Raw genomic sequence first — 12,813 nt, forward strand, 5'->3', positions numbered from 1 at the left:
AGCCGAAGCCGATGGCGCGAGGGGGCACCTTCTTCTTAACCCTTTAAGAGTTAAAGGAAATGTTTCCTAATATAAGGACAACATTTTTCTTTTCTTCTACCCATATGGGAGAAATGACTCTTCATTTTCAAAAACTTTCCATTTGAAATGACTTTTCATTTTCCCTCCAAATTGGTTCCCCCACATTTCCCAATTTCTCATTCTTATTTTCCATTCACACCTTGCTATAACCCAACAATAATGCAAGAAAGATCACGCTCCTTGTATTTTATGTTCTATCTACCTATTCATCTCTCGAGTTTAAAAATAGACAATGAATTTATCTCGATCAATCATGAAATACAAAAACAAGAACACAAGAGTAATTTATACGATAACCAAATTAATCCATAGAAATCGATGTTCAACCATTACCCATGGCTACATCCCTGGAACAAAGGCTTTTAGCCACTCATAATCATAATAAAACATAAAAAGAATTGTTTTCATGTAATTCAAGACTAAAGATAAAGTAGAAGATTGAAACCTAAGATGAATTGTTATCCCTTGCTCTTGCACTTGAAAAAAAAGTTCTCCTACAAAATAAAGCTAGGGTCCTATTTATTAAGAGAACAAATCCCTTCTCCTAATTAAATTTGGAATCCTTAAAAAATTGGAAATTCGTCCGGGAAATCGCGGGGCAGGACGCCACCATAGTGCCAGGACTTGGCTGCGGGATTTTCCAAGCTGGCGCGGCGTGCTGCCAGTGCGCCAGCACTGGTCCTCAGTTGTTTTAAGGCTGGGACGGTGCACTAGTGTTGCCCCATGTGTGTATTTTCTTCGTGCTCTTTTTTCCTTGCTCCTGTAAGGTCTTTTCTAGCTCCCATTGTGCTCATACTCCTCTAGGAATCCCTGCATATCGATAATCATGTAGGTTAGTATGCAATCATCGCAATACTCATCAAAATGTATCAATTAGCATCAAGAATATCCTTGAAACATAAGGTACATGCGGATGAATCATAGTAATTTGACATATAACTATGTCCAAGATCACTTTTTGAATGCAATATGGTAGAATTTTCTTTTTAAATGGTGGATTGATTTTGAAGCCACTCGTCATGTTTGTGAAGTCAAAGAAGCATTTGATTTATATTGTGCCGATGAGACTATTTTCATGAAAAATTCTGCAACGATCAAAAAATGAAGGCCATGGAAAAATATTTCTAAAGATTACATTTGATGAGGTGTTGACTCTGAACAACATTTGTCATGTTCCTAAGATTAATAAGAAAATAATTTCTATTGCACTTCTCGTCAAGAAAGATATTTGTGTTTTTGTATCTGAAAAAAATTATAGCAAATAGTTACGTAATTTTTTCATTAAATACACAAAGTAGAGGTCAAAATCGAAAACCTCCGTCACCTTCAAGTGCATAACTCAGGTGATCATTAGGTTTAAGAAAAATATTTGTAGAAAAAGTGACCTCATGAGGTCATTTTTAAACTTAATGTAATGCTCGTTGCTAATAATGATTTATTGAGTCAAATGATCATTTATTGGATTTATATTTGGGACACGTGTGCAACAAAATCTCGCTTAAAATAATTAATTTGAAAGTGTTGCCTAAATGTAAATGTAATTAATCATAATGTCAAATATGTGTTGATTATTTGTTTAATGGTAAAAATTTATCACCAGGTGATGAGCGTATAAACGCATTGCCTTTATCATAGATTTTTTTAAAAACATAATGTTACTCAGATATTAATATTTTAGACAATTTTAAAATTAAAATTGAAAAGAAAAATAGTACAAATAGAATATAATATTTTGATTAAATACATTCAATCAGATAAAAAGACTTGATTATTTTTAAATTCACATATTGCTTACAAAATAAAATAAAATAGATAAAATAGTTTACTATGATTTATTTAAGGCCTTAAACTGTAGTTACAAAAGAAAAATTTTCAAAAATAAAATAGATAAAATATTTCGTAGGATCAATGTGTGTACAAACTAAATAAAGGTGTCCAAATAAGAAGTCACCAATAATTTTGCATCTTAAAAAGTTAGGAAAATAGACTTCAAATAAAAATATTTAAGGCCTTTAACTACAGTTTGATTTTAGGTCACCAACTGTACCTTGGATTTTGGTAAAGAAAGGAAAAAGGGTTTTTGGGTTGCATGCTGGTTTTACGAGTCCTCTCATCTACAGACTGTACAAACTTCTACGGGTCGTAGATAGCATCCGTAGAAAGAGGGGAAATAATTTCTTGAAAATCAAGTCCCAGTACCTTTTCTATGGTTCACCAGGACGGTCCGTCAAATGATTTACGAGTCATAGATAGGGAACAATCCAGACTTAGTGAAATTTTGAGGTCCAAGTTGAGTTCTACGGTTAGGGTCTATGGACCGTAGGAAGTCTTACAATGGTAGAAGTGTTCCGTCAAAGTTGGGTAATTTTTAAGGTCTCAGTACTTGGTCTACGGTTGACCAGTACAAACCGTAGGAATTTTAGGGGATTTTGAGTCTTTTTCTAATTGTTTTGAACCAATACTATATCGTTTTGTCTTCTACTCTAAGCCCTATATAAAGCTTTTAAGTCCCAAGTTACCCACTTTCAATTCATTCTCCTAATTCCCAAAACCTAACCAAACACATTCTCCCAAATTCCCTCCCAAAACCTAAGAAAGAAGAAGAGGCTAGGGTTCATTCAAGAGCATCAATTCACCATTCATCTTGAGCTTTGAGTAGCAAGGTATGTGGATATTCACGTACCCATGGAGTACATTCCTTCATGGGGTTCCCAAGGTTTTCAATTCCTCAATCTTCAATTTCAATTGATCAAATTAGGGTTCCTTTTAGTTCTTTATGGGTTTCATCCAATTATGATTTTTATTGTTGATTAAGTTTTACAATGCATGATTTAATGTTAATACATGATATTTAGTTGAAACTATATTGACCCACGCATGATCCATGATTTTCTACTATGAACCTACAAAGAACCCATGAAGGATTATGCATGTCTTATGAAGATGATGATAGGGTGCTTTTAGATGAAAGTACCAATGATTGTTGTGAAAGGATTTCTCACATACAAATGTGATCATGATTTGTGAAAGGTATTTCTCACATATGGATTCACATTGGTGAAAGGTTTTCTCACCTATGCTTGAATTGTGTTTTAATGAGCTATTCTATGTTTTGATTTTAAAGATGTGGATTGGTATTGATCATTTCCCTTCCTATGTTATATTGATAAGTGACTTTCATCTATTCTAGCACAAAGATGGCTTTGAGGTGGACCCTCAAATAGGGTAGTCTCTAGTAGCAACCTCTAGTCCCAAACCACGTGGCCCGTAGGATTGTCTTAAATGACCTAGCTAGTGGATCCACTTTAGCAAAAGATGATATGTATGGATTCTACCTTGGCAAGTAGATTCCCCTTCTTTCGGTATGAGGGATATATCGGATTTCATGATTTAGCTCTCATGGTCTTATTGTCGGTTAATGCTAATATCCCACAAAATGTTTATGTTTCTTCAAAGCTTTTTTTTTTGAGAATATTTCTTCAAAGCTTTTCTTATGTCTCTTATTTCAATATATTGGCCATATTTCATGATTTACATGTCATTGCTTCTTTAAGCTTTTAAATGTTCAAGTAATGATCATGCCTACATGTTTTAAGTCATTCATGCTATCATGTCTATTTTATGCATATTGTCCCATACTTGGTACATTTTATGTACTAATGCATACTTGTGCCTACATCGTCTCATTAATGTAGGGTTCAATGCTCCTACCTCTCACTCTCGTGGCTAGTTGATTTCTTCTGGATTCAAGAGTTCGGTAAGTCCTCATGTTCCGAGGACCGAGATACATTTACTTGTCCATGTCTTTGATTAGTTTTCAGACTTGTATGTGATGTATGAGTTGTGTTCCAATCACTTTCCTTATGATGTGTTAGATGATTTATTGAGATTTATGTTAGACTTCCGCTTTGTCAAAACTCTTTTATGATATAAGACTATGATTTTGAATTTTTTATTTCTATTGTCTTGCAAGTATGCTAAGTGACTTGTGTATGGCCTCTCGAGGTCCTATACATCATGTTACACGTAGGATATACTTTGGGTCGTAACAAATATTCTGACAATGCAAAGATTCTTGACAATATTAGTGTATCCGAACATGTTATATATATCATTGTACGTGAAAGTTCTTTAAATAGTCGGTGTATAAAATTTAAACTCAATAGGTAATGCATCTGACCTGAAAAAGTTCCACAAGCCTCGGCGAAGGATTTTCAAACAGGCAACAATTGCAACAAAAGCTTTCTTCTGCAGATGAGGTAGTTCTTGAAAATCTAGAATCAACTGCATCCATACTAGTCTCAAAATAATGTCAAGAACCTGCATTTAAACTCAAAATCATCAAAAACTCAATCCCACTGCAAGTATTTTTAATAGTTGATTTTTGAATCCTGTGTCTGTACTTACAATGGCAACAAAGTAGACAATCTTGTGTGGCACAAGTGGCTTGTCTCTCAACCAGGGGTTTTTGGAATTCCTTTGCAATAGACCCCAATCTATGACAAGGTCCCAATAAGTGTTTGCAACTGTAGTAATTCCTGAAGTTGATGCTGCCATTACTCTCCAAAAGGTTCCTCTCTTCTGATCATATAGTGTCCTCATTTAACGCACAACAATGAAATATTTGAGGCTATTTAACCCTTTGCATCGAATCTTTCTCATCAAATAAGCGACGAAGACACTGTATATATCATGAAAGCATATGAAGCACCATATTACATAATTGTCAAGATATCTATAGTGGGAAATGGGAATGATAATTTGCAGTGTAAAAATTCTCAAACCTGAATAAACCGAGACCAAAAGGAAATAATTGCAACAAATATGTATAAGATCTGATAAACATTGCTGTTTTGACATGTGTTTGATCTTGTTTTGAAGTTGCCCCATACATAGTAGAGACATAGAATTGCAAACTCTGAATTGCTTGAACCTGAAATACAAGAGCATAGTGTGGTTTTTCACGATAAGCACAGGACAATTTGCGCATTATACCGACTGAATCATCAACATTTTGGTATAATGTAGAAGTTTCCCATATAGAAAAAGGCTGAGTGTCAAACCTGGCTGGTAAGTTGATCTGCCAAGATGAAATCTGGTAGAGTAACCTGCAAATTGATGTGCAACTAGTTAGTATATATGTATTTCCTGTTATATAAATGTGTATGAATCTGTATATCTCTTAAACAAACTGCTGGTACCTTATAGAGGGGGGCGCATAGGCAGTTCTTAGAAAGAAGAAACGACTAGAATGATATAAAATGTTCAGAGGACAAAATGTTATTAGAAGAAGAACCTGATAAAAGAAGATTTAAGATCATTAGGGGGTTCAAATTTTTTGTATAGATCAGTTGTAGAATGAAAGTAGAAGGAAAACTAAACTTACAAACACCAACACAAGTGGGATCAGCTCTTTCACTGTCTCATAGCTTCCTGTTTTGGGTCCATATCCATATCCGGGTGGAAGAGTGCAGCAGCCTAACTCTGTACTGAAAGACCAGAATCAAGGAGGAAAACTTGTCTGTAACCTAACTCTGTTCCCTGCTTGAAGCCAAATATGAAGGGATAATTGACCCGAAAACGCTTCCAGTAGTATACATTTACCCTGTACATGAACATATGGAGGACAATGTATCCAAATAGGCTGCAATTTTAGAGCTTCATTACTCATATGTATTGTTTAAAACATGGTTTCTCTAGTAGACAGACATTAGGAAAGAATCAATATGAATTAGTAAAAGACAGATGGTTAGTTCACCTATCTGGTGAACTGTAGTTGTCTAGTATGACGGAGACACGTGCATAACTAACCAGCCAGTCCAGAAACCCCAACAGTAAGTAGACTTTTTATCCTTCCCATGAAAGGATAAGTCTCCAAAGAGAGCCTCATCTAAAATTAATGGATAATCTTACACTACAATCTTGAAGATTGAACTGCATTTGGTTCAATCAATTTTGCCTCAGAAAATACCAAAGCTTTGTAAAGGTCACAAAGAATGTCAGAGAGCCCATACCTAGTGACTGATCATGTTTGTATTATGGCCTGCAATTGGCTAGTTAAACGGCAAGTCTTGTTATTGCCTTCTATCCAACTTGTTTGTTGACAAAGGCACACAAGTAACGTATTCCATGAATGGTAATCAGGAACTATACCCTTTTCTACCATTTGCAGAAAGAACATATATGCTCTGTGGAAATCTCCTCTACTACAGAAAACATCAATGAACGGACCATAACTTCCAGAGTCCAGCAAGCAACCTCTACCTTTGATGTCCTCCATCAACTTATACGCCTTTCCAACTTTACCCTGCTTGCAAAGCAGAATTATCACATCATTTAATGTGGATGCAATTGGAAGATAACCACGTCCAATCATCTCGTTCATCAGCTCAAATGCTCCTTTTATACATCCTTTGCTGCAATATCCACTAAGTAAGTTTGAATAAACAAGAGCACTTGGCATAACACCCTCCCCGACCATCTGATCATAGATCCTCCTTGCTTCACCAATGTTGCCATTTTCACAGAAATCAAGTATTCTCGTGCTCCTATCCACAGCTCGTGGAAACAAATTTTCCATCTTCCTTATAAATGCAAGTGATTCTTCCAAACGATTTTCCTTGTAAAACCCATATATAACACCATTATATGGACTAATATGAAACGCCGAAACCCGTTTATCATTCTTCATTACTTCCAAGATCTTCAATCCATTTTCCACTCTCCCACCCGAACACAATCCATGGATAAGAGTATCGTACGTGACAAAATTCCAATTTATCCCAACCCTCTTCATTTCATTGAACATTTCAAGTGCCAAATCAAACATCTTGGAGTCACAAAGACCAGATATCAAGCCATTATATGTATCTGCATTTGGCATGCACCCTTTCAACTCCATCTCCTTCAAAAGACGACAACCAACTTTCACTTTCCCTAATCTACAAAACCCATTAATCAATGTGTTATAAGCCACAACATCAACAATACCTCCTCTTTCCTCAACTCTTTCTAGTAATTCCACTGCCTCTGAAACACGTCCGTTGTTACAAAGAAGTCCCACTACTTTAGTCACTGTAATAACATCAGGTATATACCCTTTATTAAAGCTCTTTTCCAGCATCACCAAAGCCTGTACTAAACTCCCCTCTCCACAATATGCAGATATCAAAATGTTAAAAGTCACATCACTTGGTTCAACCAAATCTCTCATCAAACTCCTTGCTCTCCCTACCTTCCCATTCTTGCAGAGTGCATGTATAAGTGTATTGTAAATCACAGTATTTGGGGTAATGCCACGAGTTTTCATCGCTTGAAGAAGCTTAAACCCATCACCAATCCTATTAGTCAAGCAAAGTCCTTTCATCAAAATCCCATAAGTATAATCATCACCGTGAATACCATTTCCCATCATTTTAATCCTATAAAACTCTCTAGCAATGTCTATATCGTCCTTAACAAGAACATCAAGAATCGAATTATAGAGCTTCAGGGTCGGTTTCTTTTCAAACTTGGACACCAATTCAGGAATTTTGATGACTTGTTTAATCATTCCAGCACGACCAAGACCACGTACAATGGTAACAAAGATATCCTCATCTGGGGTTGACCCAATAGAGCTAGGCATTTCGTCGAGCAGGTGGTGGACACAATCAAAACGCCGAAAATTGCAGAGCTTGTGGATTAAAGCTCGGTAAGTAGATTGATTGTGAGTGAAATTGCGAATGTTGGAGGCCCATCTAAAGGTTTGAAGAGCTTGAGTTGCAGATTTTTGTTCCAAAATTAAACGGGTGATGTTTTCTTGAGTTGGGACAGGACTGGTTAATAGTGGTTGTGATTGAGTAGTGACAAATGCTCGATAAATTCGGTTACTGCAACGGAAAGATTTGTTCATATTGCTATTCAAATTTCAGCCCAGTACTCAACAAGACAACAACTCTAGGACCACTGTATAAGGCTATGCTAAAGTTGTGCACAAGCCATCAACGCTAGTGTTGCTCGAAATCCACCACAACATCTTAATTAGTGTAAAATAATGGACGTAGGCTTTAAGGGTAATACATACACTTACACTTCAAATAATTACTTCAATAAAAATAGACATTTGTTTGGCCATTGACTCTTGCATAATTCAGCTACTGTTATACACTTTCCTCACGTCCTTTACAAGTTAGATTACACAAGACTCATGTCCTTCAAAGGGCTTCTCAAAAATTGACCAAACACACTCATTAGTGTTATAGGATCCTTCCATAGAAAAGAAATACTTTTGTTAACATTTTTCATCAGATGAATAGAATCGCTGGCATTGGAGAGCTACCCTTATATATAGCACCTTCATTCAAGACCTTAATTCAATGTGTTTTTCTCTTTTAATTCAAGGAAGCTACTTTGATAAGGAGGAACTGAGTGCAACGATTTTTTTTTTTAAAAAAGACAAGGATTGATTAATACCATTAGGAGAAAAATTAATGAATATCCGCAATTTAGATTCAAAGAAAAATTCATTAATATAATATTCGGAATTTAGATTCCAAGATATAATATCATTTGTAGTGAACTAGATAAGGTTGGGATATATATATTATGAACGGAAAGGGTCAAATATACCCCTATACTATTGAAAATAGTTTAAATATACCCTTTGTTATATATTTTCAGGCTAAATATACCCTTATATCTAACAGAGGGACACGTGGACGGCTAAGATTAAAAGAATCCATTCAATTTAAAATAGACCAAATCTAACATAACCCACTCCGCCCCCATAATATAACCTGCCCGCACTGCCTGGCCAGTGCATGTGTAAGTATTTCTTATAAAGATTGTTGCTGCTTTATGCATGATCACAGGTGAAAGAGGGCTGCCCTATGATGAGCTCACCTGGCCAGTTCGTCTAAAAATCATACAAGGAGTAGCTCAAGCACTTATTATCTTCCCACTGAACTTGCTTCTTCTGATTTACCCCATGGCGATTTGAAATCGATCAATATACTCATAACCACAAACCACGAGCTAATACTCACAGGTTACAAATTCAACACTTTAATGAACAATGCGCATGCAATTCAAGCACTAATCGCGTTCAAGTCACCAGAAGCAGTATGAAATAACCAAGTTACACCCAAATGCGATATTTATTGCCTTGGAATTGTGATTCTTGAGATAATAACTGGGAAGTTCCCGTCTCAATATCTTAATACCGGTAAAGGAGGGATTGACATAGCACAATGGGTGAAATCTGCAATTGTTGAGGGAAGAGAAGCTTGATTATTGGGGTGGGGCGGGATGCTTTATATTAGATGGTTTATTTTAATTTGAATGGACTCTTTTAATCTTAGTCGTCCACGTGTCCCTCTGTTAAATGTAAGGGTATATGTGAGCCTCAGTTTTGATGATTTGACAAACTCAGGGACCTTGTAAAGGGACCTGACCCTGGACGCCAATATACACACAACTACCAGGCTGGAAAAAGTACAATTGGTTGGTGCACAGTCTCCAATAGTGACAGAAATGGCAGAAACCTCAGCCAATGGCATGGCCTCGAAGGTTGTGACTATTCTTCATAAATATTATGTCCAATAGTCATAACTTTAGTTTTTGCAACTTGAAAAAACTCTCAAGAACTCTTGCAAAGGCTAATACTAAAGTAAAGATTCATTCTAAAGATCAACTTGAACCAGATAGAGCTGCAAACTTAGTTATCTTAGGATTATATCTTCTGCACGTACATTGTAAATCTGTTCCTATATCTATAAAGGATTCAGATAGTTGTTTTGTGAAAAAGTCTAAATCAGTTGAGTCTAACTGATTTAGTGGGCAGCCGTGTGTGCTGCTTAGTTAAAGTCTAAGTCATCCGAAGCGTGGTGGTTTAGTGGGCAACCTGCGTGTTGCTTAGTCAACTTCTAAGTTGTCTAGTGGTGAGAGCTTAGTGGGTAGAGGGACATCTGCTTAGGCTCTCCAAGTAGTAGAATTATTACTTGGTTGTGAGATTAATAACTTTTTCTCACGTTAGTTGTAATTGTTGTTCACTTTTGCTTAAGGAAGACTAGTGAAAGTAATGGGAAATCCTGTGTGACAGGTCATGATTTTACTCCCTTGAGCAATGGGGTTTCCACGTAAACTGCTTGTGTTGTTTCATTATTGTTATTTACATTTCGTTGTCATTCTGGTTAAGTCAAGGGACCTGGTCCATTGACAGACAGCGGACGCACCCATTCTATCAATTGGTATCAGAGCAGGTACTCTCTAGCTGGTTAACACCAAGAGAGATATTTCTCTAAAAGAATGGTTGTTCCACTGAACCTCGAAGAAGGACAATCTTCAACACGACCTCCTCGTTTCAATGGTCAGTTTTACAGTTGGTGGAAAACAAGGATGCACGACTATCTTATGGCTGAGGACAACAAGTTGTGGGATATAGTGCTAGATGGACCTTTCATTCCAATAGTGGAAGTGAAAGATGGTGAAATCACAAAACTTGTTCCAAAGACTCGCCAATAGTACAACGAGGAGGACATAAAGAAAATAGAGAAAAGCTACAGAGCTAAGAGGTTGTTAGTGTGTGGTATAGGTGCTGAAGAGTACAACCACATCTCTGTGTGTGAATCGACAAAGGAAATCTGGGACAGTCTAAGAACAACTCACGAAGGGATAAAGCAGATGAATGAGTTGAATATAGATATGCTGACCACCCAATACGAGAACTTCATAATGAAAGAGGGTGAAAACATTCATGATTTTATCTATAACCAATAAACTACGAAGCTTGGAAGAACCCATTAACTCTAGTAAGCAGGTCAGGAAGATTCTTCGAATTCTTCCCAAGTCATGGGCAAGTAAAGTAGATGCCATAACTGAAGGACTGTAAGGTTCTGATGATGGATGCTCTCATTGGAAATCTCAAAACTCATGAAATGAACAGAAATCAGGACACCTCAAAGAAGGAAGCTAAGAAAGACAAGTCTATAGTTCTCAAAATCAAGTCTGGAGATGACTCTAGTGAAGAGGATGACATGGTTTATCTCACTAAGAGATTTCAAAAAATTGTGAGAAAACATGGAGGGTTCAAGAAAAGAGGGAATTTCTCTCGTGCGACAACTACTAGTGATCTATGTCACAAGTGTGGAAAGGCGGGGCACTTAATAAGAGATTGCCCGATACTCAAAGCTGAAAAACAAAGAGTATCAAAGACCTGGAGATGAAAAAGACAAGAGAAGGGACCTGGTACTTGAGAAAATTGCAAGAAAAGTTGCAGCTAACTACGTTGTGAAGAAGGCTCTTGCTGTCTGGGGAGATTCTTCAAGTGAGTTGATGAGTCCACAATTTGGACTCATTTAGGGATTTATTTTGATAAGAATAATGTCCTCGAATGCTTATTTTGTCTAAATATCTGATGAAAACTCTTAAGTGTCAGGTATTTGAAGTTTTAGTGAAAGCACTGACACTTAGACGCAAAAAGGAACAAAAAGGCTGAAAAGAACGAAGAAGCTGAAGCCCGAGCATCGCCAAGCACACTTGGCGATTCGCCGAAGGGATTTACTCCGCCGGCCATTTGTTCCAGTACGCGAAGCCCTGAAGGAGAAGGATAAAAAAAGTGATGAAAGAAGCAGTCGGCGCTTCGCCGAATAGTTTCGTGAAGCAGTACTATACCACCCAATGGTCCAGAATGTGAAGATGCGGAAGGCAAGCACGAAACGGCGATAAGACAGATGAAGGGCGAGTCGCTGAAGTCATTCGGCGATATCGACTAACTTCGCTGAAAGATTCGCCAACGCTATTTTCTGAAGTCCATAAATACAGAACTTGTTATTAATTTTAAAGAGTTGAACATTTATTTTACTTTCCAAAATAGAATAGTACTTTTTGGATATTTTTCTCTCAAGTTTGAAGAGGGTTTTTGGGAGACTTGAAGAAAGAAGGATTTCATCTTCCCCAAGTTGGAAGTGGGTCTTCTCCATTCTCTTCATTTTCTTAAATCAAGGTTTAATTTATTATACCCATTTGATTTTACTATCATTTTAGGTGTATTTTGTTATTTCATGATGTGTGGCTAAAACCCCCATTCTTGGGGTGTGATTTAGCAAATATGTGTTGATATTATTGTTAGGTCTTGCTTGTTGATAGGTTAGATGTAGTTTAATGGTGATTTCACCTAGTGGGTGTGGTTTAATCTAAAGGGTTTGTAGTTGCGATTACAAAGCCACCCATGTATTTTCGGCTTTCTCGAGAGGGAGGTCGCGAAACCAAGACCACTAGACTGATGGCCTAAGAAGTGGGTCGACACGAGGTTCAGCCTGAGAGGGTGAGCTCTAGTCACATATCCTAACACTCAGCTCGAGAAAGAGAGTGGGGTAAGGCGTAGGCTGGTCTTCATGCAGCAAATGGGTGTCCGAGAGAAACGCAATTGAAACGGGGTAAGTTGCCCGAGAGGGAACTTATATCCATTTAAAGCTTAGCCTAGTCACTATTATCTTATAAATTTCCTTTCAAAAGAATGTACCCAACTACTTATCTCAACTTGTATTGCGGTCACACCCCAAAAACATTTCCCCATACTTGATTTTCTTGTTAATTTTTGCTATTTTTACTAATTGTGACAAAAACCCCCAAATTGATATTTGACACTTTCGTGTCACCACCTTTAATTTACCATATTTTTATTCATTAATGTCTTTAGTTACGACTAGTTAGAGCTTAATTTTTTTTTTTTTTATCAATTCTCAAAATCAA

At 36.9% G+C, this 12,813-nt stretch overlaps 1 protein-coding gene across 4 annotated transcripts; it reads right to left on the reverse strand.

The window, feature by feature from the left end:
* Nucleotides 1–352: 352 nt before the first annotated feature.
* On the reverse strand, nt 353–8,508 carry LOC125871753 (pentatricopeptide repeat-containing protein At2g17525, mitochondrial). Of its 4 annotated transcripts, none has more exons than XM_049552413.1 (8): nt 6,096–8,508; nt 5,468–5,725; nt 5,283–5,377; nt 5,145–5,189; nt 4,866–5,014; nt 4,489–4,762; nt 4,262–4,401; nt 382–891 (listed from the first exon to the last, which is right to left on the reverse strand). In XM_049552413.1, exon 1 carries the CDS (start codon nt 7,973–7,975, stop codon nt 6,107–6,109), a length of 1,869 nt encoding a protein of 622 aa, XP_049408370.1. In that variant the 5' UTR covers nt 7,976–8,508; the 3' UTR covers nt 382–891; nt 4,262–4,401; nt 4,489–4,762; nt 4,866–5,014; nt 5,145–5,189; nt 5,283–5,377; nt 5,468–5,725; nt 6,096–6,106. The 4 variants fall into 4 exon arrangements, with proteins under 4 accessions (XP_049408371.1, XP_049408370.1, XP_049408372.1 ...); XM_049552415.1 differs by having other exon boundaries at nt 5,840–8,508; XM_049552414.1 differs by having other exon boundaries at nt 353–891; nt 5,468–8,508.
* Nucleotides 8,509–12,813: the final 4,305 nt, after the last annotated feature.

Source organism: Solanum stenotomum, chromosome 7 (genome assembly GCF_019186545.1).
Source record: "Solanum stenotomum isolate F172 chromosome 7, ASM1918654v1, whole genome shotgun sequence".
Taxonomy (NCBI): Eukaryota; Viridiplantae; Streptophyta; class Magnoliopsida; order Solanales; family Solanaceae; genus Solanum; species Solanum stenotomum.

Coding starts and splice junctions, on each gene's coding strand:
- LOC125871753 (XM_049552414.1), bottom strand. CDS start 7,975: ATGAACAAATCTTTCCGTTGCAGTAACCGAATTTATCGAGCATTTGTC.